We start from the raw sequence: 27,408 nt of genomic DNA on the forward strand, positions 1-27,408 counted from the left end.
CTTTCTTTAAGATCTTTTTGGGATATAAGCCCAGTAGTAGCACTGCTGGATCAAAGGGTATGCATAGTTTGATAACTCTTTGGGTATAGTTCCAAATTGCTCTCCAGAATGATTGGATCAGTTCACAACACTACCAACAATGCATCAGTGTCCCAGTTTTCCCACATCCCCTCCAACATTCATCATTATCTTTTCCTGTTATCTTAGCTAATCTGACAGGTGTGTAGTGGTATCTCAGAATTGTCTTAATTTGCATTTATCTGATCAGTTGTGATTTGGAACACTTTTTCATATGACTAGAAATAGTTTCAATTTCTTCATCCAAAAGTTGTTTGTTCATATCCTTTGACCATTTATCAACTGGAAAATGGCTTGATTTCCTATAAATTAGAATCAATTCTATATATATTTTGGAGATGAGGCTTTTATCAGAACCTTTAGCTATAAAAATGTTTTCCCAGTTTATTGCTTCCCTTCTAATCCTGTCTGCATTAGTTTGATTTGTACAACAGCCTTTTAACTTAATAATATTGAAATTTTCTATTTTGTGATCAATAATGAGCTGTAGTTCTTTATTGGTCACAAATTCCTTCTTCCTCCACAGGTCTGAGGGGTAAACAATCCTATGTTCTTCTAATTTATTTATAATCTCATTCTTTATGCCAAGATCATGAACCCATTTTGATCTTATTGTGGTGTACAGTGTTAAGTATGGTTATGTAAAAGCAGTATTTTCAAGAGAGGAAGCTTTTTTTCATATCTGTTGAAATAACAGTGATCTATTCATCTTTGGGTAATTTATGAATATAATGTTGGGCCTAGAGTCTGGCCTCAGACTTTTATCAGCAGTGACTACACAATCACTTAACTTTATTTGCCTCCATTTCCTTCTCTGTAAAATGAGCTGGAGAAGGAAATGGCAAACCACTCTAGGATCTTTGCCAAGAGAACTCCAAAACAGGATCACAAAAAGTTGTACGTGACAGAAATGACTAAACATTCATCTTTAGTTCTTGAAATACTTTAAGAGTAATGAAATGAACATTGGCTTTGGAGTTAGAAGTTCTGGTTTCTATTATTGATTTTGTTACTTGCTCTTGGTGTGATATTAGACCAAGTCATTTATTCTTCATGGACCTCAGTTTCTCTCTCTGTAAATTGAATGGGTTTGGTTAGATGATTTCAATCTCTCAGACCTCTTCTAGTTTTAAATTTTATCATCCTATTATTTTTAATTTCTATGATTGCTCAACTTTGAGATTCTTCTTTTTTTTTAATTTTCAATTCCCATTATTGAAGTTAATAAATTTTCTTTAGAGTATTTTTAGGAAAACTCATTTCTTCATTATTTTTCACTGAAAAAGAAACATTGCTTACATAGGAACACACAGCAGATTGTTTAATTTGAAACAAACACCATATGTCAGGTAAGTTCCAGGGACTTGATTAAACATTTTACTTAGAAAGCCTGCTATCCACTTAGTAGTAGTAATGATTTCTTCTACAGACATACCTTTCTAAGGGCATAATATAGGCAGAGTAGTTTGCTAGTCACTGGAGGAAATTTACTACAATCACAGAGGAAGAGATAAGACACAATTTCTGTCCTTAGAAAACTTACATTTCTGGACAAGGAAATGAGAAATACAGTCATACTTATAAACTAGGTGGAGAAGTTAGAATACTTATCCTAGAGTAAGAAAGACCTGAAATCAAATCTGGCTTCAGATATTTACTAGCTATGTGAACTTGAACAAATTACTTAACTCTTGTTTGCCTCAGTTTCCTCATCTGTAAAACGAGATGAGAAGAAAATGACAAGCCTCTCCAGTATTTTTACCAAGAAAATCCCAAATTGAGTAATAAATAGTCAGAAATGACTAAAACAAGTGAATAACAAAATAAACTAGATAATGGAATTGAGACATGAACTGCAAAAAAGATAGCAGGTGAGATCTAGGAAGGAAAAGTTCATACAGCTAAAACAACTGTCTCTCAAATATCACAGGGGGAAATAAAACATTTCATGTACAGCTAGGTCCAAAATCTCAGATAACATTTTTATTTTTTCCTTGCTAAGGCAGAAAAATCAAATGAACCAAATGCAAACTATTTATTCCTTATTAATGAAGGCTTCTCAATTTTTCTTTATGATTTTATTTGAGGCTATAACATCCTCTCATCAGTCACAGCTACTAAAAATTAAAGGAAACTATTGCTTTGCATGGTCTCTGGATTCTTCAGCAGGTGTCCTAATAGGTTGCATTTAGTAAAACAAGCTAACTAAAATACGTCCATTTACAAGTTCAACTAAAATGAGAATCAAGCTGGGGCAAAATAATGTACAAGTCAGGTAAAATAGAACAAAAATAGCCAGACCTATCTTCATGAAAACAGGTGATTACAAAGTTAGGGTTGTCCCTGCCTGTGAAGCCTATTAAGAAGATAGATACCAGCTATTTGAAGAACAATGCATGTTTATTTTAAAAATTACATCTGGCTGTTACTCCAAGGCAGTTTCCAACTCACCAGGGGTCATAAGAATCATATAATATGAAATGCACTTATAGAGTTTTTCCATGATTAGCGGCCTAAGGCACTCTATAAAATACAGTGTGCAGAGCTCAGTAAAAGAGCTGAACAAAAGGAGAGACAGTTTTGCTTTAATATACAAATAAAAATACAGAACTAAAAGATTGCTAGACTAATATTAGAATTTTCAATCAATGCATATACTTTATACATCCATAAGTAAAAATATTAATAAATGAATGACAAGAATTCTAAGCAGAGAATATTTTTCTATAAATAAAAGTAATGAAATCAATAATTGTAACAAATAAATCCAAAACTTTATGATGACAATTTTGCTTCCCAAGATCAAGTGATATTTCTGTAACTCATAATCATTATAATAGAGGACATATGTCCTCTAAAAGAAGTGTTGTATTGTTGTTGTGATGAGGTTTTTGTTGTTGTTGTTGTTGAGTTCTTTTAAATCATGTTCAACTTTTTGTGATTCCATTTGTGGTTTTCTTGGCAAAAACAGTGGTATGGATTACCATCTTCTTCTACGTCTCATTTTTACTAAGGCAAACAGGTTAAATAATCAGCTCAGGGCACAGGTAATAAATGTCTGAGGCTAGAACTGAATTCAGAAAGATGAATATGTCAGTCTATTCTCTATGTCATCTAATTGCCCCTAATTTCTGACAAATATCAATTAAAAAACTCATCTAATACAATTGTACTATTGAAGATCCTTTCTTAACATCCACAAGCCCCTAAAATAGTTTAATCATAAATCAAAGGGGTCAGAGTAGATACAGTCTCTACAATCTTTTCTAGGTTTAGCACTGTGATCTATAAACTTATTATTTAGGGGGAAATAGACACTAAAATCCCTTTTAAAAGATTCTAAAGAAGAAACTAACTTCCACCATTGATTACTTTTTCTATTTCTTAATATTTGTACCTAGTCATCATGTGACAATTTCTGAACCACATACTCCTGCACTGGAGAAAAACCCAACTGAAGTTACTTAGAAGAAATTGTTTTGATGGATAACCCCTCAGTTTCCAGTTCTTTGCCACCACAAAGAGAGTTGATATAAATATTTTAGAATATATAGATACTTTTTCTTTTCCCCTAATTAAATTTGGAAATAGACTTAAAAAAAGAAAATATCTAGAAGGTATTGCTAGGTCAGAGGGTATAGGCAGCTTAACAACTCTAAGCATAATTTCAGATTGCTCCATAATACTTAGGTCAGTTCACAATTCCACCAACAATGAATGTGTCCCAATTTTTCCATATCTCCTCCAACATTTGTTGCTTACCCCTTCAATTTAGACAATCTGATGGACAAAAATTATATTTCCAGGTTATTTTAATTTGCAATTTTCTAATCAGTAATTATTTACAGCATTTTTTATATGAATATAAATTACTTTGATGTCTTTATTTAAAACTGCCTTCATATCCTGTGATCATTTATCAGTTGGGGAAAATAAGATGTCTGTCAATTCTTGAATGACTGAACCAGTTGTGTTGTATAATTGTAATGGAATACTACCATGCTATGAGAAATGATGAACTCAATATTAGAAAAAAAAAACATGAATAGACTTGCAAGAAATAATGAAGAGTGAAATGAATGGGACCAAGAGAACACTGTATACAGTGACAATGAATATTGTTATAAAAACAGGTGAATAAGTGAGTGAATAAGTCATTTGGACTATCATAAATACCCAAATTAACCATGAAGAACATATGAAGGAAAACACTATCTGCATCCAGAGAAAGAACTGATAAATAGAAGTATGTATAGAATGATTTTACATATATGCTTTATTCCTGTCTAATAGGAGCAATCTGGAAAATAAAGAGAAAAAAATAAATGTACATAATAACAATTACATATTTAAAGGGAAATGCAAATTGTACCTAATAGATTTGCAGTTTCATGTGCAAGCATCTTTTTATTATACTATGTTAGGGGAATGCTTGTTTTATTTAATAAATTAAAAATAAAGCAACTAACTAAAAAGGAAAAAATTGTTTTGAATTTCTTATTTTTCATTTGCAAACTTCATAACAGTGGGCAAAACTTACTACACTTCTATGATCTCTTTATTTAACTGACAAATAAAATGAATGCATGAGATGTTCTGATGGAATCCTTTTCAGATGTAAATTCTGCAAACTTCAAGGATTGAGACAAGATAGAAAAATGCTTTCAGATATATTTTTCACCAGTATCTTATAATCAAGGAGATTGTAATTTGGGAACAATCATCAATGCCTTTAGACTAAATGCTTAAATACTTTGTAAATTCTTGGTTAAAGATGTGGGTAATATTTTTTTAATGTGAATATAAAAAGTTATCCTAACTGCCATACTGACTCATTTTTCTGATGAAAAGCCTTGCTTCCCTCATGGACATTCCATTTTTTTTTTTTTTTTTTTGGTTAATTGAAGAATCTTAGTCTAACAAGAAACTCTTAATACTTCCAACAGGAATGTCATGCTTAAAATTTGACTTAAAACTTTTAAAGACAAGATACTTAGCACCTGACCCTAATTGAAACTCCCTTTGTAATTTTTCTAACATCCAGTTCAGAGAATAACTTCTTTAATATTTTATTGGCATTTCTTTATGATTCAGAGCTTTGAGAGAAATCATCACACTTTAATATTCAGAACTGTCATTTAGAGTAGTCTGTTTCTTCCTATCAGCAAGTTAACAAAGTCTTAATTTAATTAGAATTTTAAATCTATTTCATGGAGAAATAATACATTTTTAGTGTTCCACATCTCTAGAGGTTTGAAAAGAATATATTTATAATATAAGGAAAAAATTAAATATTCTTAGATTACTAGAATTTTTAATACTTTAAATATAATTTTGGTAGCTGAAATTTATACATTTTAATTTTTAGAAATACATATTTATCTAAGTTGTCTAATTTTATCCTCACAACAGTTTCATGTCATAGTAGCTACCATTAGTAGCAGTACAGACCTGGGATTACATTTTTTTATAGAGAACACCCATTAAAGCAACTACCTCTATAAATTAAAACAGCAAATACTCTGAAATTTATAGATATGAGGATTTGCCTGGGAGTATAGACCAGGATCTAATAACCGTATTGTAAGATATGGGACTTCAACAAAGGTTTTTATGAGTGAGATTACCACTTTATCCAGCATACATGCTAACTGTTGAATTAGTATTATTGTTTTCATGCACAAATACACATATACTTCAGGATAAGTGTTGAGAAAGAAGTAACTTGATAAAGGTTTGACAGTTGGTAAACAAGACTTTAAATCTTATACTATGCTACTTTCTATTCAAGCCTTGTTATATTAAATTATGATACCATATACCATATGTTTAGAGTGTTTTACATGAATTATCTTTTATTTCTATGAGTTTTAATATATATGTTGTATATATATTAAATTCTAAAAATTCTATGAGTTTACACACAGAGACACACACACAGACACACAGACACACACACACACACACAAACACACACACACAAAACACCTCTACTTTTAATAAGAATACACTGGAATTTAGTTTTCATGACTTGTCCAAGATCACAAAGCTAAAATATAATGTAATCAAGACTCATTCTGATTCCAGGTTTAGTGCCTTCAGTACCTTCCCAACTATAGTGTTTTCCAGGATGGTATAAATATTACTTGAGGGTCTTAATTATTTGAACATCTAAAATTGGAACTCTCTTTGCAATGCTAATGTAATAAACATATTATTATGTTAAATGAGCTTAAAATCAATATGGAAAATATAAAATTAATTTTTGTAATTTGTGATCTTTTAATATTTTCCATGCCAAATTTACAACTTATTTTAGCATGTTTTTATAGAAGCCATCAAATTCTGAACTGAAGAAGAGTTAGGAGAAAGAGCAAGGAACTCCAAACTTCTAAAAGATCCAAAATGGAAATTCATCTCATTAGCAATTATGATTTTTTTTGCAAATGTGATTGATTTCTATCTAGTAGATACTTCTGGCTCAGTAGGTACTGGAAATTATTATTATTTTTTCTTTTTTTGCAATACTATGTGTAAATATGATGGCAGCCATACTTTTATGATTAGTAAGACCTATGCAGACTATCAGCTAGTAATTTCAAGTATTTATATGACCTATCTTCTAGAAAGATGCATCTTAACAACTATAAAGAGGAGTTAAATCTAATAAAAAAGGACAAATAGGATATCTTACTAAAAAACACACTTCCTGATGGACATGTCAAATAAAGCATGAATATTATCAGTTTTTTGAATGATCATAAGGAAGTATATTTCTTCATTAGAGTCTTAAAATGACATTGATTTATACCTGTATTCATGAATTTTTCACATTTTGTTAAGTGTCTAGTTAAGTCATACAAGTCATCAGTTCTTCATAAATTCTGAAACATAAATAATATATATATATATATTTAATAAGTATTTAACTCTATGGCATCATGGAAAGAGAGAAATGTCACTGCACATTGAATAAGCAACATGACATCAAGAGCAGAGTGAAATGTCAGTATTTTGATACTTGTCTTGCCAAAAATGCTATCCAGAGTCAGAGAAGAGGGTAACCAAATGAGCAGATGAATGCTGATAGCCAAACTATTTCTGCAAATAGCAAAGTCAAGCAAGAGCTTAACAGTGTTTTCCTCCAGAGAAATGACCTTTGACTATGTGGAGCATAGCTAAATACAAGAACACACAGGGCAGATCATCTGTCTTATGGTATATAGAGAAGTAAATTATCCCTACAGGAGGAATCAGTCACAGTCTAGAGCCTGCAAATGCCTGTGATTAAGGTATAAGCCAAACCAACGTGTATTTCCATTTAAGGTCAATCTGTATCAGGGGTGTTATCAGTCAGCATTTGGACTTCATGGCTCTGAAACTGACATCTGAGTATCCTCCAAGCATGCTCAATCAGATCACCCTGATTCCTTCAATGCAGATGTGATTCCACAGAACAATTTGGTAAGATAAAGCTTATTATTCATACCAGTAAGAGGTGATACCTACCAGTATCTTGGAGCAGACAGCAGAAACTTTTTAGTTCTGAAATCTTGCCTTAGCTATTAACAAAGATTGATCCTCCAAAAGCTCAAATAGATTTCAATAAAATGATAAGCAACTTCTGGTTTGAATAAAATCTATGCTTGTGGAAGCCTTAATCTATTTGGTAGCATACATTTAAAATATTTAAAATCTTAACTATATTTGATATACAACTTGTATTATTTGTAGTGTAATTCAAAATTTCAAGTGAAAAAACTCATTTAGTATTTTATAGCTAATAAAGTATAACAAATGAGTTGTTAATCTGCAAAAATTGATAATGGCAATGAATGTTATTAGGATTTTAGCCTTTTAAAATGTCAGTTTTTACCAAGTTTATCACTTCGCTTCAGTCCTTTAAGTCCAAAAGCTGATGCTATACAAGAAAGTCATTTTATTCCAGTAATTATAGTAGTACAAGACTATTATAAAAGCAAGTTGACCCCTAAAACAATGAGTTGGAGAGAGAACTTACTACATCCTCTTTTCTCCCTTGATTATACTTTGAGAAACTCTAAAGCTATTCAGTAACACCTGAATTCCTTCTAATCTGTGCTAAGATCTTAAAGGTGAAACACAGACGGTCCAATATATCCAGAATAAATAAGATAATTAAGTGGAATCCGATCAGAAAAATCCATACTTCAAAAGAATACCTAACTTATCTCAGAATTTTTAAATAGAAGACATGCACAGCATAGTTCATTTGCATTCAGCTACTGGATAATCTGAACATAATATATAATCAATTTAATTAGTTTTCAATTTTTCTACATTTAAGATTATTATTAATTAATATAATATATTATATGTATAATATAATATAATAAAAATTAAGGGTATTAATAATACTCTATTATTAGGGTATTGTACAAACTAACAGAAAGTTTGGATTTTTTTCTCATAAACCAAAAAACTAGGTATCATGAATTGACAATTACAAATATAAATATAGGCTTATAAAAACATACTTTTAGTATTTTTAAAAACATAAGTGATAAAATGAAATGCTACATTATTTTCACTATATTTTCATATAATGATATAGGAAGAAAGAAGAGCCTTCAAAATATATATTTGTTAACAGTAGCATTCTATCATCTATACTCTATATAATTGGCTTCTAAGAATACATTCAAAATATTTCCCTCTTTGAGAAGACTTCAAAAAAAGGACATTGAAATATTGTTGAAGTATCAGTAAGTTAAAATTATGGGCATATCTCACCTCATGTGCAAGACAAGTTTATAAAATGTAAAATGCAAATTTAATTTCAAAAAATAATTTTTGTTTTGAATACACAAGAAAAATACTTGCTTTTAAAAGATATCTTGAAGTGATTTTGTAAACTCCTCTTGATGCAATAAAATTATACCTAACATATTCTGTATGGCTATATTTCCAAGAAGTGTGTAGTGAATGTCTATCATAGGTAAAGCATTATGGTCTAAGGTTTGTGGGATGTATACAATATAGCCTTGTCCTCATGGAGCTTCCAGTCTAAGAGGAGGAAAAGTTATTTCTAATTTATTCAAAATTTATTCTAATAAGGGCTGATTTTTATCTAGACTTTTAAAGCTTATGATATATTTTATTCACAAAAACATTATGAGGTAGGCTATACTTCAGAAAGATTAAAAAAACTAACCAAAGTGCTAGAGCTAAAATTTGGACCCAATCTATGTGTTTTCAAGTTCATTATTTTTTCAGTAGAACATCTATGTGATGACTATGGCAATTCACAATATGAAAATGTAGCAAGAGGTGCTAAGTTTTATCTTAGTTCAGGGAATGACAAAACATTGGTATATTGGATTTTCTTAAGGTGATACCCACTTATATTTTGACAGTAACTAAAAATACATTAAGCATCTGAAATGTCTTGTGTGGATTTTAAATCAACAAATTCTGTATCCACACAATGTCATGGTCAAATATTTCCTGAAATTTAGATACCTTAAAGAATTTATACAAGGTGATATTTGCCATTTAAGAAATGAATCAACCATGAAACCAAGGGATATTTTCTATAGAAATACCTCTCCCTAAACCAAGAGAAAGGATGATGTTCCTTTGTAAGAATTAACAAATAATCAACTCAGGTGAAGGTTAAATTACAGAATTACATTTGCAATGAAGAAGGTTTATTCCACATAAAATATTCCTTACAAACTTATTGCCATCAATATAGGCAAATTTCCTATACCTGTGATGTTTTTCATAATAAAGTGTGTTTTTCTTCAAAATTTTTAACTAAAGATTATGTTGAGGTTTTAATGAGTGAGAAAATTAGAAAACTAATTTATTCTTGGCTTCATTTTTAATAGAAAAAAAATGTGAATAACATTCCTTCCATTCCTACAATGAGAACAGTTAAGTATGCAATTATGGTCTTAACTACTACAAAAATTGCTTGAAGGTAAGTATGTTCTTTCTACTTGCTCCAAAATGTGTACTAAGAAGATCTGATTGAAAATAACATTACATTTGATTTTTCTACCTGGTTAATTGGGATATTCTTCATATACCTGTTGGATAGCAATCATTAAAATTCAGAGCACCTTGGCAAAAATATTTTCAGCATAAAGTGAGAAAACAAATTAGAAATGCCTTCCTTGCTAAGCTTTCCAACACATTAATTTGATTTTATGCTTGCTAACCAGTAACAAGGTTTTTGGTGATATATTTAGGGTATGGAAATAGGAAACTCCACATAATGTCACTCACTGATACAATTAAACACAAACAATACGTTAGCTTTCTTACCAAACTCTTTCAATATAGTCTCCTGTGTTTATGCCTTTATAATTATACATCTTCTGATTTCTCTCAAGCAATTCACAATTTTCTCCTGCTGTTTAATCATAGACTTCACCAAGCAAGGAAGCCCATTTCAGGGAAAAAATTATCCGGATGTAGTGCAATTTTTCTCTGAATACTGTATTTGATTTGCACTTTAAGGCAATGAGTACCCAGATTTTCATTTATTTATTTATTTATTTATTTTTGGTGGGGAGGATCCATGGCTGTATAAAGAGAAATGAGTAGGGTGTACATTGGAGTGAAATTATGTGCATTAATCAAATGCATTCATGGGAAAAAGAGTCACAGGAAAATTCATCACCATTTACTTTTAGACTTTGCACCAATATATTCAAAAGAAAAGGTTAGTAACTATTGTATGTTTCCAGATCACAAAAATGAAATAGACAATGAAGGCATTTCAGTCTTTTAGGAACATGTTGCCTGACCTAGGCTCATAAGCTTTCTGCAGTGCATAAAACTTCTTTGACAAGAGAGATGCTAATGTTTAGATCTTATCTTAAAATGAGATAAACACAAAACAATTACATTAAAATAAATCATTGTCATACTTTGAGATTTTATAACATTATATATATATTTTATTTTGTAAAAGTATTCTTACTATGTGATAATGACAATTTTTTAAAATCAAAAACATTTCTGAGGAATAATGAAAACTGCAGGCTCCAGCAAAGAGCAAGCTAGAGTTGCCACAAACCTGTCTTCAATTATATGCAGTCTAATATTTGTCCACTCTGGGTTATAGAACTATGGCATTTTTCCTATCATGAGACTATGAAGAAGATAAGTATTAGAATATAACTACCTATACATACATAAGTATGAGATTGAAACTTTTCATGTGTGCATATTAGCTCCTGACATAGGTCATATTGATCTTTGTCTCCCTAAAAACTCAATAATTTCAATATAATGTTTCTTATTTCAAAATTATCACCTTTTATATTTTATGATCAGAATGTATGCCCCTCTTTTTTTTTTTTTTTGGAGGAAGGGAGCAGAAGAATTTGGGAACATTAATTGAATCTTCTCCATCTACATATAAAGCTAAAGTCAACTGCCACCCAGAATGAACTATGAAACAAACAGGCTCTTAATCAAGAGGTTCTAAATTTTACATATTGATAAAATCTAACTTGTTACCTACATTAACCCACTCTCCCTTCTGCTTTACTTCTTTTCTTCCAACTCTTATATATCTATTTCAATTCTCCCAAAAGTTGCATTTGATTGAAGTTTTAGGGTCCTTATAAGAATGGCTTCCCAACCTTTACAATAAATCTTCAAGAAAGAAAAACATGTAACTCATAGAAAAGCAAAGAATATAATCACCCAATCATAATGCCCCAAATAAAGGATGCTGAGCTGGACTGAAATTGAATTTGATCTGTTTTCTCTGTTGATTTTATAAAGCCATTTACTTTCTGGGGGTTTCCATAGAAACAAGTGATTCCCCCCAATATTTTTAAGCATGCAACATACTTAAATATAAGGATCAGAAAATACTCCACTATCTTGTATAGTATTACAAAATGATTGAAGTAATAACAAATAGGTTTGTTTGTTTTTTTTTTTAATCAAGTGTTTTCAGATGAAAAGTTGGGTCAGGATTTACTTACATCTCTGGTTTCTGCGTTTGCTCTTATACATGGTCATTCTGAAGAAATCCGACTTTCTAAGAAGTAATTGTGTTGAACACGGAGACAAAGAGATGAGATTGTGCCTCTGCTTTGCAGTAAGACAGTTGCTCACTGACAGGAGGTAACCAGCAATCTCACAGTGAAAGCCAGGGTAATACCATTCTCATAAAATTACAGGGGAGATGCTACAGCCTGTAACTACTATTCTGAATGCAAATCTTAAGAAGAAAATTATGCTTTTTTCTAATATTCCCCCAATCTATTGATTTAGATTCTCAAATAAAATCTGCAAGCTAAAGTCTGTACATAGAGTAGTGTTGAATTAAGAATGTATTTACACACCTAGAAATGAAATGAATTTGAAAATATATAGAATATATAATGCAATTCTGGTGTGACATTGTGGGACTAAATGTGAAAAACTGCAATTTTTGTTGACATTTCTTTTAGTGTACATACAAAATAAAGATCCAAATTTTACTTAAAACTATGTTAATCTGTTTTTGTCTTGGTCCAAAGGAATACCAGCACCTTTCTTTAGAGGAGCATGTTAAATTAAAATGTAACAGTACAATTGACAAACACTGGATTTGGAATTTAGGACCTTGGATCAAGAATTGTTTTTCAGTTACAACTTATGTGACTTTGAGTAAGTGATTTAACCTTTGAACCCTTAAGATCCTCATTTATAAAATGATGGGATTGGATTTGCTAGATTCCGAGGCTTGTAATGCTGAAGTTATAATCCTAGGAAATACATTCAAATATTTTCCACCATGTTTTTATTCATTAAAATGTTTATTAAATAAATTTGCAAAAAAAAAAAAAAACAGGTTTCAAAGACATTGATTTAAAAATGGTTGCTCCAAAAGGTTTTTTAGGGTAAGCATTCTAAGTCCACAGTCGAATGATAAGACTTCCTCCAAATTCCGATAAACTTCTGGCAAAGTACTTTAGCAAAGTGGTACAAATATTACTATCCCGATATTGTAAAAAAAAGTTAATGGAGGGGATAAGATCACCAATGGAGAGACTGTAGAGAGGGAAGCATATAGCACCAATGTTGGGATTTTTACAGAGAAACATTGTTTAAGGAGTGTACAGCAAAGGAGACAAAGGAAGAGTTGTTAAGAGGTAAGAAGCAAACTATGTGACTTCATCATAACAGAAATCAAAGGGAAAGAATATCAAAGAGTGAGTGGTCCATGTGATAAACGCTGGAGAGAGATTAAGGATGACAGTCTCCATGGTCATGTGAACTCAGTTTGAATTATTCCTGTTGTTTGGCCAGTCAATTAACCTCTCTGGTTGTAGTTTACCAATGTGTAAAGTGATGAGGCTGAATCAAAAGCTCTCTAAGCTTTTTTTTTTTTCTACTTCTCAATCTTCTATCACTTTATGAACAAATTGAGACTCTTAAAAAGCTGAGTTATTTTCTTTTGACACTATTAGTCAGTGTAAGTTGTTCAGGATTTTAACCCAGCTGCCTTGACTCCAATCCCACTTTCATTCTGCTATGCCTTGATGTTTTTTATTCCAAACTAGAACAAGAATCCATTCTATCATACTGCCAATAAGCAACTGTCCAGTTTCTGCATAAAGCCTTATGGTAAGTTAAAATAGTTCACCTCCTAAGAAAAGCCATTACAATATTGTAAAGTTGTAACTTCATTCTACCTTAATTCTACCCTATGGATCCAAGAAGAGTAAGTATTTTTTTTTTCACACAATAGCCTTTCAAAATACCTAATTATTTCACTTATATCTCTTTGCAGATGAAATATCTACCATTCCTTTGGTTTAATTTCATACCATCTGATCTTCAGTCCTTTCATCATCATGTTCAACAGTATGGTTCACAAGAATTATGGTCTGGCCATGCTTCCCCCTTTTCATGAAAATGACTTTTTTGAACCCAAGTTGCTCCAGACTACTTTTCTAAGATGATTCCATATTACTGCCCCTCATTCACTCTATGCTAGAGCCACAATTACTTTCTTACTATTCCTTGTATGTACTTGACATTTTATTTTAGCCTCTCTGTCAATGTACAGCAATCCCTCATGACAGGAATGTTCCCTTCACTGCCAGCTCTTGCAAGTACTAATTCCCTTCAATTCAACTCAAGTACTGCCCCCTTGCAAGAGGTTTTTCCTGATTCCCCTTATGATTCAGCTTCTCTTATTACTTGTTGTTTATTTTGTACAAGTTGTATAATTACTTATCAACAAAGATGTTTCAAACCCTTGTAGAATGTAAATTCCTAGAATACAAAAGTTATTTTTTATTTTGCCTTTATAATACAGATGTCTCTGGAGGAGAAAGTGAGGTCAATGACTTTGCACAGTCCTTCCCTACTTAAATCCTATTCCTGACATGTCATGGCATCCCCCTCCCTGATGTCATGATCCTCTTCCAAAATGAAGGACCACAACAGTGACAACTAACAGCATATCTGGAACATAACAGATACCTAATAAATGATTTATGGATTAAGAGTGAAAAGTTACAAGCATCCTTATTTTCAACCTTTTAGACAACTCATAAATCTACCTCATCAACCTAGGAGAAAAGATCTAGAATCAGAAGGGAACTTAGAAGCCAATTATTCCAACCTCCTTTTTTTAATAGATGAGGGAATTGGAGCCCAAAAGGCTTCCAGAGTCACATAGGTAGAAAAGCTAGGAACTCAAGTTCTGAAAGTCCATGTTCAGTATTACTGGATATATAGTTCCATATAATATGCAAGCCAAGGTTTCGAATCTATTTCTATGAATAATTAGTCCAAGAAATCAGTTCAAACTAACATCTTTGAACCTCAATACAAACATTCTTCCATTTATGACAAATCAGTTAATTCACATCCATCCCACTTTGTTCCTGTTTCTCTACTTCTCTCGTGGTGTGGGTGGGCAAAGAATTATCATAATAAAAAACAAGGGACCAAGTTATGACAGGAGACATGGAATAGTAGTGATAGAGTGGAAGATATAATTGCTCACCATTCTGGCCATATGCTGCGCCATGCTAGTGAGATTATCACTCCACTCACTAAAATATGAGCATAAACTTGCTTCTATGTCCTTGACGAATGGCTCTATTTTGCAATTGCAACCCCTAATTTTTGGCTTTTATGTCTTGTCATTCAGAGAAGGAGTGTGTGCATTTAGGCATCACTTACTTTTTAGTTTTAGTAAGCTACACAGACCCTATTGAAAGCAATGAAAGAAAAAAGCAGCTAAGAAGAAAAAGCTATTCAAGATTAGGTTTCTTATCTGTAATGCTCTGGCTATTTTTAATGAGTAGTAAGTTTTAAGTCAGTGGTTTTAAAATCAATCAGAGGGACTTGGTATAGGAATTGGCAGTAATAAGGAAAAATGTGGCCACAAGAGAAGATTACAATGGAGAAACAGAAATACAACAATTAATTTGAAAAGAGCTAAATTATCTGTGGGAAATGTGTTTTATTTTAGAAGTACTTTCTCTAATATTTTCTATTTTCTTCCTTCTCTCCTTTTTTCAATCTTGATTCTAAGTTTTTTCATGTTCTATCACTTTCATCAATAGTTCTATTTCTTCTTTCTTTGGTACTGTGGAAAAAACACTATTCTATGAGTCAGAGCTCCTACAATCAAGCTAGAATGAACTCTAGTGGTCATCTCTGGATACTTTATGCTATAGATGAAGAAACCAATGGTCATGGAAAGGTAGTAAAGAAAACAAATCATTTTAGGTCATATAGACGTAAGGGTCAAAGCAGAAACTTAAATCAAGATCTTCTCATTCCAAATCTTTTGTGCTTTCTACTTTACCTGGATCTGAGTTTTAGTTCTTTCATTTACTAACTGAGTGACCTTGAATGTCACAACCCTTGCCAACTTGTTTATTCAGTGTAAAATTGAGATATATTTGTTCTATCTGTCTCACAGGTATATACTATGACAATCAATGAATATGAAGCATAAAAAGGTTCTATATATTTTCAAGTGATACCTAAATGCCAACTCTATTATTACTTCTACTAGAAAATGAAGCAAAGTATCATGCTGGATCAAGGGGGAAAAAGTCCTAGCAGGAAGTTTTTGGAATGGCTTGACACTTGTCCACCTGGGAGAGTGCATGGCTATCTTCAGTGCAAACAAGACAATGATTTTCGATATTTAGCTTCAAAGTAAGTCAAAAGTAAAGCATACAAACACAAACGCAAACACACACACACACACACACACACACACACACAAAATAAGTCTATTATTTCTTTACAAGACAGATTCTTGATTCTCCTTTAGTTTTTCCTTTCTTCCTCTCCTTTCCTTTTTCTTTCCTTCCTTCTTCCTCTCCTCCTCCTTACTCTTATGTTCTCTCTCTTTCTCTCTCTCTCTCTCTCTCTCTCTCTCTCTCTCTCTCTCTCTCTCTCTCTCTCTCTCTCTTTCTCTGTGTGTGTGTGTCTCTGACTCTGTCTCTCTCGGAGACACACAGGGACACACAGATACTAAGTTAAATGACTGAGGTAACATTTGAACTAAGGTCCTCCTGATTCCAGAGCCTATCCACTGCAACACTGCAACCTGCTTCTTTAGTTTTTAATTTTTAATATTCTGTCAGAGAAAGAGTAGAAACTTTAGACTTCTAGAAGCCTTTTCATTATTGACAAATTAATAGTTTTTACTGATAAGTATCTTTGTCTCTGTAGAATCAATGATTTTGATACAAATATATTTTAGGCTTAGGTGATTATACTCCATATTTAACTTCTTAATATTTTCCATAGCATCTTCATCAACTATTCACAATTGTTAATGCTCTTCTCTGCCTCCCCAATTTTCTCTATGCTATCATTGTTATAGAATGTAAGGTCTTTGAGGGCAGGGTATGTTTAATTTTTGTCTTTGTATTACCATTTCCTTGTATGATATTTTACTAATAGGAAGCGCTTAATAAATGCTTATTGAATTGGATATTGGAATCTTCACTATGTTCTAGGAATTAGTTCAAAGAGTACTTAATTCCAATAGTTCAGTTTCACTTGAAAGTAAAGCCATTATATTTATGATTCTACATGAAGAGACAAATTATTTATATTCTTAAGTCTTTTAGTTTTTATGGATTTCTGCATTTGTTTTTAGTTCTGGAATAAAAATTCTGTAAACAATCAAATTATTTTTTTTCCAACATTAACTGTAAAACTATTATAACTAGAAACTTTTTTAAATCCCCAAATTGAACTTATAAAAGTTCTTTTAAAAAACCTAATTTTCTTTTTATATATATATAGTATATAAATCTTGGGAATTTAAATATTATGAAATCTACACTCATTCACCAAACAAACTAGACTAATTTGTGTCTCACATATGTTTATTCCATGAAAACATTTTAGACTTAATCTGGCAAGATGTTATTTGGAATTTGCAGCTTGTAATTCTTTGTTTTCTTGGAATATGTTTATTCAATGTTCTTCAAGTTTTTTGTTTTTTTTTATTTCTACAGAATAATTCTGGGATACTCAGAATTTCTTGATGTTTGAAGACTTCTCCACTGCCCCCAGCTATTTGCAAAACTTGTTTTATATTGGGAAATTTAACTATCATCTTGGAGTTTTGGAAACAATCTAAACCATATAATATACAAAATAGAATACAAACAATCTGTAATATGACATTCTATAATAACATATGGGTCTCATTGTCTTTATATAAAATTTATGAAGTTTTTTTTTGGGAAGTAGAATTATTTCCTCTAGATTTTTTTTTTTTAATTTGGCATGCTTTTCTGAAAGATAACTCATCTTTAAGTTATTTCTGTTTATTCCCTGTTGAAGGTCAAGTGTCATTTTAACTTGTATAGAATTAATATATTCTTTAAACATTGCTTTTCATTTACTTTCTGGCAATTTTTTAAAATTTTTCTCTATTTTTTGTTCCAAAGCTGTCATTTCCTTTATAGGAAATTCTCCTTAGGAAGAATGTCCATTATGTTCTCTAAGTTATGTTGGTTTTTTTTTTAATTCAGTGCTGCTTTAATTTTTTATGGGTGCTTTTACAGTGTGAGGTCTCATTCCTAAACTAATTTAATCCCTAATATTTTTCTTCTAATAGTTTCATTTCTCTTTTGATCTATTTTGGATTTTTTTCAGTCATCCCATGATCTCTTGTGAACCCTCAAAATGTTCTTTTTGAAAGGAGAATATAGGATAATTTTACTTGTTAATCATAAATTAGTCTCTTTTTAAAATTTTTTCTTCTTTCTTTTGCTTTTGAGTCTGTTGGTTTATCTGCTTATGATATAAGTTTTCTATTAGGTATATATCTAAGTTTTTCTTTGGTCTTTCACCCTTCTTTTTATATTTCTAGTTAGTTAACTAGTTTCCCTCAACAATCTTTGACTCCAAAACTATATTAAGAAATAAGAGAATTTGAGATTTGAAAGAGACCTCACCAGCTATTTAATTTAATCCAACTTTATGGGTCTGGCCACAGCTAGGTTTTCAGCATTCTTTCTCTTGGATAATGAATTTACAGTCTGTCTTATGACCTCCTCATTTAACTCTTCAAAGTTACCAATTATTTACTAGTTGTCAAATTTGATTTTTCCTCAATTAATCTTTTTGTTTTCTGTACCTATTGAAACTACTGATCACCCTTTCCTTCAGTACCCTTCAAAGTTATGATATTGCTTTCTCTTAGTTATTTTTTGACCTTTTAAACCACTCTTTCTTTAGCTTCTTTTCCTGGATTATCACTTGTATCAGAGACCCTAAGGCTCTACCCTTGATCTTTTTCTTTCCTTACTCTACATTCTTTTAGTTGGTAACCTCATCTACTCCCAAGAGTTTTAATATTCAGCATCTCCAAAACAGAACTCATATTGCTCCTCAAACCCATATTTCTTTTGAAATACCTTGTTACTGCCAAAGACTTTACCATTCTTCTAGTCACCTAGGTTTGTAACTTCAGTGTTATCCTCAACTGGTCATTCTTTCTCATCCCATCCATTTAATCAATTCCCAATGACAGTTTCTCTCCCCAAAACAATTTATCTTTGCTCCCTTCTGTCCTCAAATCATTCTTAGTTCAAGTTTTCATTATTTCTCATCTTGATTATTGTAAAAAGTCTTCTAATTGGTTTCCTTGTATTCAAAAAATAATGTAGAATTGTCCAAAAGAAGAGGTCATAACATGTCACTTCTCTGTTAAATTTCAATGCCTCCCTAGTAACTCTGGGACTAAATAAAAATTTCTCTGCTTGGCATATAAAGTTTTTTTTTTTTTTAATAATCTGGTGCTCATCTATCTTTTCTGAGGGATAAGAGGAAAATATGAAGAATTTAAAATAGATTATCATATTTATATCTAGGTTTATTCAAGTAGAAGGTGGGTGACATACTAGTACATTTTCAGTTGGGCATATCTTCTATAATTTTTAAAAATCAAAATTCAGTAGAGGAATAGAGTTTCCATAGACTGAAGATTACAGTGAGATTACAGTTCATAGTAGAACCACTAGTTATATTTTAATGTAGCTATACTTGGTAATTAATTAATGGGCCCTATGGGCAACTCTTATTCATTCTTCATATTAAGCTACTATTATCATGATAGTGAATGTGAGTGCCTTCTTTTAACTAACCCTTTCCTCTTAATTATGGGAGAAGAGATTTGGGTTCAAACTTCACTTCTGATGCTTTCTATCTCTATGACCTTGCACAAATCAGTTAGTCTCTCTGGGCCTCAGTTTCCACAAGTATAAACTGAAGGGGTTGGATTAATTGGTCTCTAAGGCCCTTCCAGCTCTCAATTTATGATCCTTCTCTTGCAGAATATCTTATTCACTGGTGTCTCTTACATAGTTTCTTGTTATTAATCTTTTCCATCTGACATCTTCCCAACTACTTTCGATGATAAATACTAAGGAGTTTTCAACTTACCACCCTACTCACCAATTGATCCTTTCCCTGCATGCCTGATATTGTTATATGTATCTGTATTGATTGTACGTTTGCCTAGCTTATTTTCTCCATCAGATTCCTTGAGGATACGAGATCTTTATTCTATGAGTACTCAAGCAATGCTTGCTTGCTGACTGAGAAATTCAAGGACTAATACCTTATAATCTTTTTTTTTGGAAAGACACTTTACTATACTAATACTTGATATCTTTAAAATGACAGAAGAAATAATGCTTCTTTCTCTTCAGCCCAATGATTCATTTTTATATCAAATTAAGCTAAAGAACCTTCCTGTGCTTTTCTTTTGTAACTGACTGCTCATGAAAATTAAATACACATCTTAGTAAACTCTGTATTCTTTAGAGTTGATGCTTAGGCAGTTCTTAGCTCACCTTGAAAAGCATTTTTTTTTTTTTTTAACAAAAGGACTCTAATTACAATTCATTGCTTCTCTTCCTTTCTTTGGAAACCTTTATTCCCTCCCCACCCCAAAAGCTTGCAAATCATTGAATCACTGAAATATTGAATATTCAATTTTAACATTTTAACTACCTTTATAGTTTTTTTTCCTAAATTAGATACAGAATAACTGATTTTTATTTTTACAAAATCTCTTTAGCAATGGTGAATTTTATACAATTTTGGCTTTGATTTTTCCCCTCATTTTGTGTGTACTTTCAATTTGCTCTTACCTGATGTTTTATATGTCTCTCTTGCACTAAGTCTATTATCTGGTCTCAATTTTCTTTATCTTTTAATTTTCTTTTGCATCGTTTAATTTTTTAAAAGAAAATAGAAGTATATCAGCATGGTGCCACTTTATTGATGTAACACGATTTTGATGCATTCAATAATTTAACAGTTACTATGGTATAGTCTAGGAAACAAAAATCTCAGAGTTTAGAAACTGCAAATTCCTTAAGGCAGAGAATTTCTTTTTTCTTTTCTTTTCTTTCTTTCTGCTTAGGCAATTGAGGTTAAATGACTTGCCCAGGGCCACACAGCCAAGAAGTGTTAAGTGTCTGAGATGAGATTTGAACACAAATCCTCCTGACTGCAAGGCTGGTGCTCTGTCCATTGTGCCACCTGGCTGCCCCGAGAATTTCTTTTTTCTAAAGTAGTTATTGAAAGTGTGAAGAAACAAGTCTATATTTGACATATAATCACTTTGCTATGTAGTTTAACAAAATTTGACTTATTTTGGTTATAGATCAAAATAGACTAGACCATTCAAAAAAAAAAAAAAAAAACAGATTACTCACTCAGCCTTTCAATCAGAGAAGGACTAGGAGTTAAGAGTTCATTTGAAAGAGTTCACAGAAATCCTATGTTAACATATCTTTATTTGATAAAGAAATGTTGAGTCTAAAAGATGGTGTGATGTTGGTGTTGGTGGTGAAGTGGTTCTGTGGATATGTATATGTATAGTGTAAAGAGGGTGGTGTGTCAATTCATATTATTTCAGGAAAATCAGAAAAAAAAAAAAAAAAAAACAGACTGCTCCAAGAGGGAATATATTTGTAATAGGGAAGCTCCTTAGAGCAGAACTGACAAAAAAACCTACTCTAAAACCTAAAAAGGAATCAGACCACATGAAATCAAGACCATTTTTTTTCTGTAAAGTTCATGACAAAATAGTTTTATTTAATGATTCTCAGACTTCAAAAACAGGGTTAATAATTTCATTTAATATTTTGCTTAGTACTTAGCTAATTCATGTTTTGGAAAATAAATAATTTGTGTCATTACAGCAGCATGATCTAGTGAAAATAGTACTACACATATTCAAAAGTATAGAGCAACCTGGGTTTGAATCTCACTGAACATTACAAACATCTATATTGTGGTCCTGACTTAACCATTCATGAGTTTCATTTCTGTATGCATGTCACTCTAACTAATCTTCAGCATCCTTGTCTGTAAAATGGGGATAATGCCAATAATACCTAAGCCACAGGGATATTGGAAGGCTCAAATCATATATGTATTATATATATGTAAAATGAACTGTAATCTTTAAAGTATTATAAAAATATCATTTTGAAAATAATTTTTATGTAATTAGAGTGGTGAGGTATTTTCCAGGGAGTCATTAATTTCCCTGTCATAAAGCTATTTATACCCAAAATCCTCACATCACTGAGCCTTCTATACTATAAAAATAAGAATCTCCAGAGTTTACTTCTAGGTAATGAAAAGAGAGGGAGGAACATAACTCAGAGGAAGTAATAAGAAGCTTCTTCCAGGACATGTCTCACACACCCAAAATAGTTTCAAAGAGATTACAGCTGGTACTTTAAACATAATATTTTATGTAACTCATTAGGACTAATCTCTAAGTTTCAGTGGTGTCAATTTGCAATGGCAGAAGAATTTCCTGCTTTGGGGAATTACTTACAATGAAATAATAGATTCAGGTCCTTTCCCTATCTGTATTCATTGAAGCAAATTTATAGGATCAATTATTTATGTAATTATTTTCATTGTCAAATATTATTTATGGATTACATGGTCAAATAATTAGTCACATAGTAATGAATTTGTTGGTGAGGAGTTTCTCCAAACTATAGTTAGCTGCTGGAGAGAATATCACCTATCACAAGATGATCTAGTAGAACCTGTAAGATTTTTAGTTTTGCTAACATAGTCTTTGGGAGCTTAAAATCACCTCCATGTCATATTGAGCCACTATTGATCTATTATTGATTTCTTGTAGTCAGGGTGAGTTGCATATTTTAGGAATAATGTTCTCACCAATTTCAAGAAAATATATATTTTAGGAAGTCATGTGCCATTGATTTATTTAAAAAGATTATGAACTACATACTACAGACTTTTCTTTTTTCATTGAGAACTTTGGTCTCAAAGTCAAGATGCTTGTAGGAACTATGTAATAATACATATGATTCAATGCCTAAGTTTCCATAAAATATAATAATAATGCTTGTATATGCTACCTCAAAAAGTGTTTGTAAGGGAAATATGCATTGGTTACTCATAATGTCAGTAATTCAAGGATCTTATTTGGAGCACTGGGCTAATGCAATTGTTTCTCATTTCCATATATTGTATCAGGAGTTATAGAACACATATAAAGTAATATATATTACCTTTGTCAAAGGGAATATATTTTCAACATATGAATATCATTTTCATAAGATATGATGAAATGCCTTTGTATACTAAAATTCTGGCAATATTACACAAGTTCTATGTAGTCTCTAGGAAGACTAAGAAATACATACATACACATTCAGTAGCCTATTACTCTTATTCTAATATAATATTCTTCCTATATAATGGAGAAGAGGAATAACATTACTAATATTGGAAGGAAAGAAAGATAAAATAGGGCCAGGAGAGAGCCGGCCATGGGATATCATCATCAGAAGTTAATAGTGAAACATCAGAGGTCCAATTGTGAGTTTCCCCCACATGCATGTGCCTAGTTTTCTCTCTGGGTATATCTCTCTACAATTTTTCCCTAAATGTGTTCAAACTACCTATTGATGCATCTGTGGGATTATGGGTACCAAGTGTATTAGTGTAATGTTTTACTGGTAGCGATGTTTTATTGTTCCCTTTCTTATTATGCTGTTCATTAAATGTCTTTGCTTCTGAGCTATGATTTTTAAATGGATACACAACTCCAGAGTTGCTTGAATTTTTAATTAGCTTTATGTAATATGTATGTATGTAGCAGGCTGGTCCAAGTACTACATTTCCAAATATGATGATTTACATGAACACTTCTAATCCCTCCTCTCCTTATAAGAATAAAGGTAGGCAGGTGATGGAGTTTGATGGCTTTGTGGGAAAACAATGTCCAGGGGTCCACCAAGACTGCACCACACATTAGCCTGGAACTGAAGCAGATACTTGGGGAATCACAAGTTAGTATAGCATGGTGGTAGTAGTGAGAAAGTAAAGGCCATTGTCTGTACACAGAGCATTATGCACAGTGAGCACTTTAAAATATTTATTGTTGAAGGAAAAATGTTGACCCTCAAAAGAGCAACACTAACAGAGAAAATATCTAGATGATAAGCTTCTATGAGAATGACAATAATATCACTTTGACATTTATGTCTTTTTTTTTTTTTTTTTTATTTATTTTTTTTCTTTTTCTTTTTTTTTTTTTTATTTAATAATTACATTATATTGACACTCAATTCTGTTCCGATTTTTTTTCCCCTCCCTCCCTCCACCCCCTCCCCTAGATGGCAAGCAGTCCTTTATATGTTGGATATGTTGCAGTATATCCTAGATACAATATATGTTTGCAGAACCGAACAGTTCTCTTGTTGCGTAGGGAGAATTGGATTCAGAAGGTATAAATAATCCGGGAAGAAAAACAAAAATGCAGATAGTTCACATTCGTTTCCCAGTGTTCTTTCTTTGGGTGTAGCTGCTTTTGTCCGTCATTTATCAATTGAAACTCAGGTCTCTTTGTCAAAGAAATCCACTTCCATCAAAATATGTCCTCATACAATATCGTTGTCGAAGTGTATAATGATCTCCTGGTTCTGCTCATTTCACTTAGCATCAGTTCATGTAGGTCTCTCCAAGCCTCTCTGTATTCATCCTGCTGGTCATTTCTTACAGAACAATAATATTCCATAACATTCATATACCACAATTTACCCAGCCATTCTCCAATTGATGGGCATCCATTCATTTTCCAGTTTCTAGCCACTACAAACAGGGCTGCTACAAACATTTTGGCACATACAGGTCCCTTTCCCTTCTTTAGTATTTCTTTGGGATATAAGCCCAATAGAAACACTGCTGGATCAAAGGATATGCACATTTTGATAATTTTTTGGGCATAATTCCAGATTGCTCTCCAGAATGGTTGGATTCGTTCACAACTCCACCAACAATGCATTAGTGTCCCAGTTTTCCCGCATCCCCTCCAACATTCATCATTATTTTTTCCTGTCATCTTAGCCAATCTGACAGGTGTGTAGTGGTATCTCAGAGTTGTCTTAATTTGCATTTCTCTGATCAATAATGATTTGGAACACTCTTTCATGTGAGTGGTAATAGTTTCAATCTCATCCTCTGAAAATTGTCTGTTCATATCCTTTGACCATTTATCAATTGGAGAATGGCTTGATTTCTTATAAATTTGAGTCAGTTCTCTATATATTTTGGAAATGAGGCCTTTATCAGAACCTTTAACTGTGAAAATGTTTTCCCAGTTTGTTGCTTCCCTTCTAATCTTGTTTGCATTAGTTTTATTTGTACAAAGGCTTTTTAATTTGATGTAATCGAAATTTTCTATTCTGTGATCAGTAATGGTCTCTAGTTCATCTTTGGTCACAAATTTCTTTCTCCTCCACAAGTCTGAGAGATAAACTATTCTATGTTCCTCTAATTTATTTATAATCTCGTTCTTTATGCCTAGGTCATAGACCCATTTTGATCTTATCTTGGTATATGGTGTTAAGTGTGGGTCCATGCCTAATTTCTGCCATACTAATTTCCAATTATCCCAGCAGTTTTTATCAAATAATGAGTTCTTTTCCCAGAAGTTAGGGGCTTTGGGTTTGTCAAACACTAGATTGCTATAATTGACTATTCTGTCTTGTGAGCCTAGCCTTTTCCACTGATCCACTAATCTATTTCTTAGCCAATACCAAATGGTTTTGGTGACTGCTGCTTTATAATATAATTTTAGATCAGGTACAGCTAGGCCACCTTCATTTGATTTTTTTTTCATTAATTCCCTTGAGATTCTCGACTTTTTATTGTTCCATATGAATTTTGTTGTTATTTTTTCTAGATCAATAAAATATTTTCTTGGAAGTCTGATTGGTATAGCACTAAATAAATAGATTAGTTTAGGGAGTATTGTCATCTTTATTATGTTCGCTTGGCCTATCCAAGAGCACTTAATATTTTTCCAATTATTTAAGTCTGACTTTATTTGTGTGGAGACTTTTTTATAATTTTGCTCATATAATTCCTGACTTTCCTTTGGTAGATAGATTCCCAAATATTTTATGGTATCAACAGTTATTCTGAATGGAATTTCTCTTTGTATCTCTTGCTGTTGGGTTTTGTTGGTGATGTATAAAAATGCTGAGGATTTATGGGGATTTATTTTGTAGCCAGCTACTTTGCTAAAATTATGAATTATTTCCAATAGCTTTTTGGTAGAATCTCTGGGGTTCTCTAGGTATACCATCATATCATCTGCAAAGAGTGATAGTTTGGTTTCCTCATTGCCTACTCTAATTCCTTTTATATCTTTCTCGACTCTTATTGCCGAGGCTAGTGTTTCTAATACGATATTAAATAATAATGGTGATAGTGGGCAACCTTGCTTCACTCCAGATCTTACTGGGAAAGGTTCCAGTTTTTCTCCATTGCATATGATGCTTACTGATGGTTTTAAATATATGCTCCTGACTATTTTAAGGAAAAGTCCATTTATTCCTATGCTCTCAAGTGTTTTTATTAGGAATGGATGTTGGATTTTATCAAATGCTTTTTCTGCATCTATTGAGATGATCATGTGGTTTTTGTTTGTTTGGTTATTGATATAGTCAATTATGCTAATAGTTTTCCTAATATTGAACCAGCCCTGCATTCCTGGTATAAATCCTACTTGGTCATAGTGTATTATCCTGGTGACAATTTTCTGTAATCTTTTTGCTAATATTTTATTTAAGATTTTAGCATCAATATTCATTAGGGAGATTGGTCTATAATTTTCTTTCTCTGTTTTCAGCCTACCTGGTTTAGGTATCAGTACCATATCTGTGTCATAAAAGGAGTTTGGTAGGACTCCTTCAATCCCTATTTTTTCAAATAGTTTATATAACATTGGAGTTAATTGTTCTTTAAATGTTTGGTAGAATTCACATGTAAATCCATCTGGTCCTGGGGATTTTTTCTTAGGGAGTTGATTGATAGTTTGTTCTATTTCTTTTTCTGAGATGGGACTGTTTAGGATATTTACTTCTTCCTCTGTTAGTTTGGGCAAGCTGTATTTTTGGAGGTATTTTTCTATTTCATTTAAGTTGTCAAATTTATTGGCATAAAGTTGGGCAAAGTAACTCCTAATTATTGCTCTAATTTCCTCTTCGTTAGTGGTGAGTTCTCCCTTTTCATTTTTAAGACTAACAATTTGATTTTCCTCTTTCCTTTTTTTAATCAGATTTACTAAGGGTTTGTCTATTTTGTTGGTTTTTTCATAGAACCAACTCTTAGTTTTATTAATCAATTCAATAGTTTTTTTACTTTCAATTTTATTGATCTCACCTTTTACTTTTAGAATTTCAAGTTTAGTGTTTGACTGGGGGTTTTTAATTTGTTCCTTTTCTAGCATTTTTAATTGCAAACCCAATTCATTGACCTTCT

The 27,408-nt window shown here is 31.9% G+C and overlaps 1 protein-coding gene across 10 annotated transcripts in view; it reads right to left on the bottom strand.

The window, feature by feature from the left end:
• The window catches only part of RALYL (RALY RNA binding protein like), an 801,687-nt gene that overhangs the window by 227,205 nt on the left and 547,074 nt on the right, over positions 1–27,408 (bottom strand). Inside the window, exon 1 of one of the 10 annotated variants that reach the window (XM_051969976.1) lies at positions 12,069–12,220. The exons of 8 other annotated variants lie outside the window; for them this stretch is intronic. In XM_051969976.1, the coding sequence (XP_051825936.1) occupies positions 12,069–12,105 (37 nt within the window). In that variant the 5' untranslated portion in view covers positions 12,106–12,220. Of the gene's footprint in view, positions 1–12,068; positions 12,221–27,408 lie in introns of those variants that run through there. One more of the 10 variants, XM_051969974.1, reaches the window with a different exon arrangement.

Source organism: Antechinus flavipes, chromosome 1, assembly GCF_016432865.1.
Source record: "Antechinus flavipes isolate AdamAnt ecotype Samford, QLD, Australia chromosome 1, AdamAnt_v2, whole genome shotgun sequence".
NCBI lineage: Eukaryota > Metazoa > Chordata > Mammalia > Dasyuromorphia > Dasyuridae > Antechinus > Antechinus flavipes.